The sequence below is a fragment of the Tenrec ecaudatus genome, chromosome 2 (genome assembly GCF_050624435.1).
Source record: "Tenrec ecaudatus isolate mTenEca1 chromosome 2, mTenEca1.hap1, whole genome shotgun sequence".
NCBI classification, from domain to species: Eukaryota; Metazoa; Chordata; class Mammalia; order Afrosoricida; family Tenrecidae; genus Tenrec; species Tenrec ecaudatus.
The window spans coordinates 145,839,858-145,845,857 of record NC_134531.1 but is presented as its reverse complement, the minus strand read 5'-3'; the positions used below and the strand labels follow the sequence as shown (position 1 = coordinate 145,845,857).

General features: G+C 36.8%; 1 protein-coding gene across 2 annotated transcripts in view; it reads right to left on the bottom strand.

The window, feature by feature from the left end:
* Positions 1-276: 276 nt before the first annotated feature.
* The window catches only part of UBE2D2 (ubiquitin conjugating enzyme E2 D2), a 50,754-nt gene continuing 45,030 nt past the window's right edge, over positions 277-6,000 (bottom strand). For both annotated transcript variants that reach the window (XM_075541642.1, XM_075541641.1), the window contains exons 6-7: positions 2,823-2,916; positions 277-1,208 (exon numbers count right to left, since the gene is read on the bottom strand). In XM_075541642.1, the coding sequence (XP_075397757.1) occupies positions 1,163-1,208; positions 2,823-2,916 (140 nt within the window). In that variant the 3' untranslated portion in view covers positions 277-1,162. The remainder of the gene's footprint in view (positions 1,209-2,822; positions 2,917-6,000) is intronic.

Genomic DNA, 6,000 nt, shown 5'->3' with positions numbered 1-6,000 from the left:
CAATTTAGTTTCATTCATAAAGCAAACTTCTTAATCAGTTTAACAGTCATGTTCCTGGAATGCTGCACACCTAAGTTTTATGGAAATGCTTTTAAGTTTTTCCCCTTGTTCAGTAGCATTACTCTCAAGCTATCCCTTTTACTACGTAAACTGGAATTGTTTCATGATTTTAAATGCAACCAATATAATGAAAACACTTCAGGGGTGGGGGGAAAATCCATCACTAACCTCAGCTAGACAAAGTTCTTAAAATCAATAAGCCTTATTCACACGAAGTTGTATGTAATGACTGTAGTAATCAGTTTATTACACAGATTAATCATTCTTTAACGTACAAGCTCCGGAGGAGCGACTGGGTCTTTAAATATACACAAGCATTTCCATCAAATGTATTTTCACTCTTACATCCAGATAGACCTAAGCAGTTAAAAACATATGAAAAATAAGAGCTATTAGCTATGTATTAACTGAGAAACCACATACAAACCAAAGAATATGGAAGAGAAAAAGAGAGGCTGAAAGGATGAAGGCTGAAGGGGTGGGAAGATGTAAAAGAGTTGGGGACAAAGCCCATCACACTTTATGTACTAACAGCTCCAATCCATTTACTGTTGACCAGTTAAACTTAGACTGCAACATATAGGATGTGTGGGTACAGTGTAGTTTGGCTGGTCCTAACTTCCCCTAAGATATAAGATCCTTCAGAACAAAATGAATACAGAAACAGCTTCATGGTCTTCGCACTTTGCTTTTCATAACTGTTTTATGTTTAAAAGGGTTCCACTTAAAAACATTCTCTACACGTTATGGAGCTGTTTTCCCTCATCCAAGCACACACCATACCCACCAACCCTCACCTTGCCATTATCCAAACAGAAATCAGTAAAGAAAGCTTTTAGTCTCACACCTAGGTTACGCCTGGAGAACTGGCTTGTCACACACACACTTCTCTGCTAGGAGGCAATGTTGGTACAGGAGTACAGTATTTCTAGTTGGTTGTTCCAAGTATGTACAACACGCAGCACTGCTGTATCAGGTAAACATGTGCACAGGGGAAGATGAGGCGTGGGCTCATAGAAAGCAGTCGAATGGAAATCAAAGGACTTTCTCTTTCAGAGTTCCCCTATCTTTATTTGTAGAGGTTATCCAATAATTTCTTTAGTTACATCGCATACTTCTGAGTCCATTCCCGAGCTATTCTGTTGTACCTGTACACACAAAGAGAAGTTTGGCTTAATATAGGTGAGGCATCAATTAATAATCAACAGATTTCACTCATTACCCCATCTATTAACTCTAGGGTCTAACTTTTAGGACCGTCAAACGCAAACTTCTAATGAGCACTTATTCAAACTAGCCAAAAAGAAACAGACAATAAATGCTACTTACAGATGATTCTGATTAAATTTCAGCACTTGCTGGAATATACCCTATTCCATATACTTGACCAGTCTATTTCTTTTTTTTTTTTTTGACCAATCTATTTCTATGAAAAGTCTTTAAATCTTGATTAGTTTATTTGGTATTCTTGGAATTACTATCTCTTCATTTTATAGTTCTTGAAGCCATATACCAAAAGGGATTAAATTGACATAATATTTTCTTTTTTATGTCAATAAAGAAATGGTTCTGGCAGAACAATTTGGTTGATGAAACAGATGGGAGTCTAATGCTCCACAAGAATATTCCAGTAGTAAAATAAGCAGAGCAAAAGCTTCTATAATTCTTCTTTTTTATTTTTAATATCCAGGATATTTTATTTTTTATTAAAATATCATTTTATTGGGGGCTCTGACAACTCTTGTTACAATCCATACATAAATTGTATCCGACATAATCTTACATATATTCCATTGTTCTTTCCTAGACATTTACTTTCTTTTTTTTTTTTTGTTTTTTTTTTGACATTTACTTTCTATCGAGCCCTTGGGATCAGCTATTTTCTTCCCTCCCCTACCACACCCCTACCCTCATGGAACCTTGATAGATTATAGATTGTTATTATTTTCTTATCTCAGTTTCTACAATTCTTCTATGAGAAAAAGGATGCAGGGAAAGGTCTGCTGAACATAACTATTCCAGTGACTTAGAACATCCTTCTGGAGGACATTCTTGCATATAAATCTAGGTATTGGATAAAAATGGTTCGCCAATAAAAAAAATACATAAAATTTGCAAATTATCAGCAAAAAGTAGGATCTAAAATCCAGACCTAAGCACAGACAAAACTAAGGCACTCTGAACAATTCTCTAATACATTTCAAGCAATTCTTTAATCCTTTATGTTTTCATTTTAGAAACTAATCTCTTCTATTCAGGTTCCTCTAATCTCACTGACTATGCAAAGCAAAAAAAGGTTAAACCACTTTTGGTTACCTCTTTTGATATCCTGATCATGCTGCAGTAATTCATAGTATAACTCTAATATCTAAATTTTGTTGGGGGGCTTCCATTACATTGTGCCAAATGGTGAAAAATAAATTCTCTCCTCCCATTGCTTTACAAATACCTACTTAAAGACATAAAAGCTCTTAATGAAAAATGTTTTATGTCAAAAGCCAAGCACAGGGGCTAAAGCTGTTAAAACAGCTTTACTGTAAAAAGGTATTTTTATAAACAGCCAGAACTATATGACACAGTGCTACAATCAACACAGTCTACTTGTAGTATCCAGTACAAATATTCCTCTTGCTTCTTCCCAGGAAGGTATTCATTAGCTTCACTGGAAATACCTGGCCCACTTTCAGCCCCTAATTGAGAAGACTTGAGACACAAACCTCCCCATCCAACCACAGATCCTTCTGTCTAGAGGTCATACTCACTTTTCTCTATCTGTTTTGTAGATCCGAGCAATCTCAGGCACTAAAGGGTCATCTGGATTGGGATCACACAACAGAGAACAGATGGACAAGAGTACTAGAAATAAAAAATGGTTAAATTAGTAGAGAATAAAAGCAAAGGTTTGGGAGAACAACAGAAAACCCTGAGCCCAGGGTTCTTGAAGTGCCTAGCAATTTCGTTCTGCCTGCCCTTTAACACCAATAATTCAACTAAGATTTAAATAAATTAAAACACATTTCTTGTTCAGTCACTAAATAAATATACATATAAATAACCACAGACAATTAATGTTCAGTGATATTTTGGTTTCTCCTATCAAAACATGAGTCCCTTTGGTTCGAAGTGTCCAGGTAATATAATAACGTAAGAATCTATAATAGAACATTCTCTGTTTCAAATGCAAAGAATTGACTTGTCTGATAATGAGAAGAATTAGAACCTAGGTCTTCCGAATCTGAGAACAGGAACATTTTTCAGAGTCTATGAAGGTGTATTTGTAGAATTTTATGCTCAGGAGTGAACAGTTCAAAATTCCACAGAAAGTACAAAAGTACACAACAGAAAACTATTAGTCAGAAATGATAAACATGAAACCCAACAATCACTACTTTCTCAATCAGAGGTACCAGATTCAGATAAAATGAATGTTTCATTTTTAGTTAAAAGCAATTTAGCTTTTGGCCCCAAAGGGGGTGGTCACTTATTATAGAGGGTGCAACATACAAAGGCTTCAAATGCTTTTCAGCAATGCTTTACAATCTCATTTAAGCCATTTCCTCTGTGAAAAACTGGGATGTAACAGATTATGAGGGCAAATCTCAATGGTACGATGTGATGTGCTCTGTTCAAATCTGTTGTCAATTCTTTATTGAATGTAGAAAAGGTCGGTAGCTTCTGACAGACTGAAATAAATTCCAATCATTCCATTGTGAGACTACTAGAACGCAGCCATCTGCTCTTTCTCTAATGGCAATAACGCTGACCCTGCATTACTCCCCAAACGTCAGATTCAGCAGGAAAGGGAGCAACTTATTTTCCTATGAAATTGATTCTACAGAGATCCATGGCTTCTGAGATGTGAAGAAAAATTTGACACGCCCCTTTCATCATTCAGTTTGGTGGCCAAAAAAAGCTACTTCCCTGCTTTAAAAGCACATGGACAATAAAAACATCAGGAAAGGTGTTTTGACTCTTCCTTCCTAGTGCCCACAATTCTGGCAGACAGCATTCCCCAAACATCTTCTCTTTCCACTGTTGGGTATTATCACCTAATGCCCTCTTCAAGCACTAATCATTCTAACAGCAATTACAGAAGACCTCGTGTACTTATCCAAACTAGCAACAGGAAGCTTACATTTTAAATGTTCAAGAAATCATTACCTATAAGAAGAAAGCTATCCAACCTATCAAACTGGCAAGATTACAACTAATCCTTCATGTAAAATTGACAGATTACCAAAATGGTGCTGTAAATTCTAGCTACTTACTCTCCTAATTATTTAGTAAGGTAACATTTAAAAAACCCACTATTTTAAAGAAGCCGCTTTTCTTTCTTCCAGGAAAGGAAGGACGGGTGGTAATATAGATCTAATAAAAAATGCTTAGTGCACTAAGGATCTTTCAATTCCTGGAATAGTGATTTGGGCTTATTCTCTGGTAAAGTTAATAACCAATTTCCATTTCCACAGCTAATGAAGAAAAGATGTTGGAGAAGAACTGATGCATCTGAATTAGGGTGCTAAAGAATACAGAAAGTACCACAAACTTCAGAAGAACAAACAAATCTGTTTTGCAGGAAATATAGCCAAAATGTCCCTTAAGAAGCAAGGATGGAGGGATTTCGTCTCACATATTTTGGGCATGTTATTATCAGGAGGGATTAGTCCTTGGAGAACACTTCCACAGCTTGCAAAGGCGCCTCACTGAAATGGCTACACTACCAACTATATGCAGGCTTCACCAGTATAGTATGCTCAGAATATACAAACTTGTGTATGTCTTAACTCATACTCACTTCTAATTCTAAATACATGTGTGTATGTGTGTGTGTGTATATATAAATTAGTGATTTCATAAAAGGCGGTGTAGTGGTTACCCATTGGGCTGCAATCCACAAGGTTGGAAGTTTGAAACCACCATGTACTCTTTAGGAGAAAGACGGGCGTTCTATTCCAGTAAACAGTCTTGAAAACTCAAAGGGGCAGTTCTACTCTGTCCTGTAGGTCACTACGAGTTGGTGTCCCCTTGATGGCAATGTGTGGTTTCATAGCACGCTTAGCTGCTTCCTTCAAGTTTTCTGTATATTAAATGCCTAACATACATCTTCAAACAGAAGGAATCCAGAATCAAAGTCAATGCCCTTGAAAATAGGCTATTTTGTTAAAATGATGATTATTAACACCCATAGCCTTACCTACTCAAGGACATTCACAGACTGGTTGTTCATACACCACAGATAACCAAAACAAACAAAGAAAGAATAATTTTTTTCCTCAAAGCTATGTATTGAAATTGCTATGTTACACTTAATCTATTTGTCAAATCTGTGATTCCATTCTTGGAAATATTTCTCAAACTCATCTGTTTGGAGGGCTGACAGCACCTCCCTTGTTGTATTCTTCATCTCTTCTATGTCTTCAAATGGTCAAACCACAGTCCTTTCATATCCCTCGTCATTCACAGAAACAAAAAATAAGTCATACGGAGCGAGGTCAGGTGAGTAAGGTGTGTGAGACAAGAGAAGCATGCTGGGTTTTGCCCCACCCCCACCCAGAAAAACAGAAAACTAGCGCACTAAGATGGCTGTGTGAGCAGGTGCATTGTTGTGGTAGCAAAGCCAGTCCTTTTTTGTGTCATACACACACACGCGCAATCTTTTCAGAAACTCTAAGTAGAAAGTTTGATTAATAATCTGACATAGTGGAATGAACTCCAAATGCACACAAATCACATCATATCAAGTAACAAATGAGCACCATCTTGATCTTTGATTTATTTCACTTGACAAGCTTTTTTTGGGTGAGGTGACTATGGTGTATTCTACTGGTTTGATTGATGTTTGCTTTTAGGGTTGTATGAAAATCACCAAGTCTTGTCACCGTGGGGAAAAAGCATGAGTTCCTTCAATGCTGTGTTCTTCCAAAGCATGGCATGCTTCCA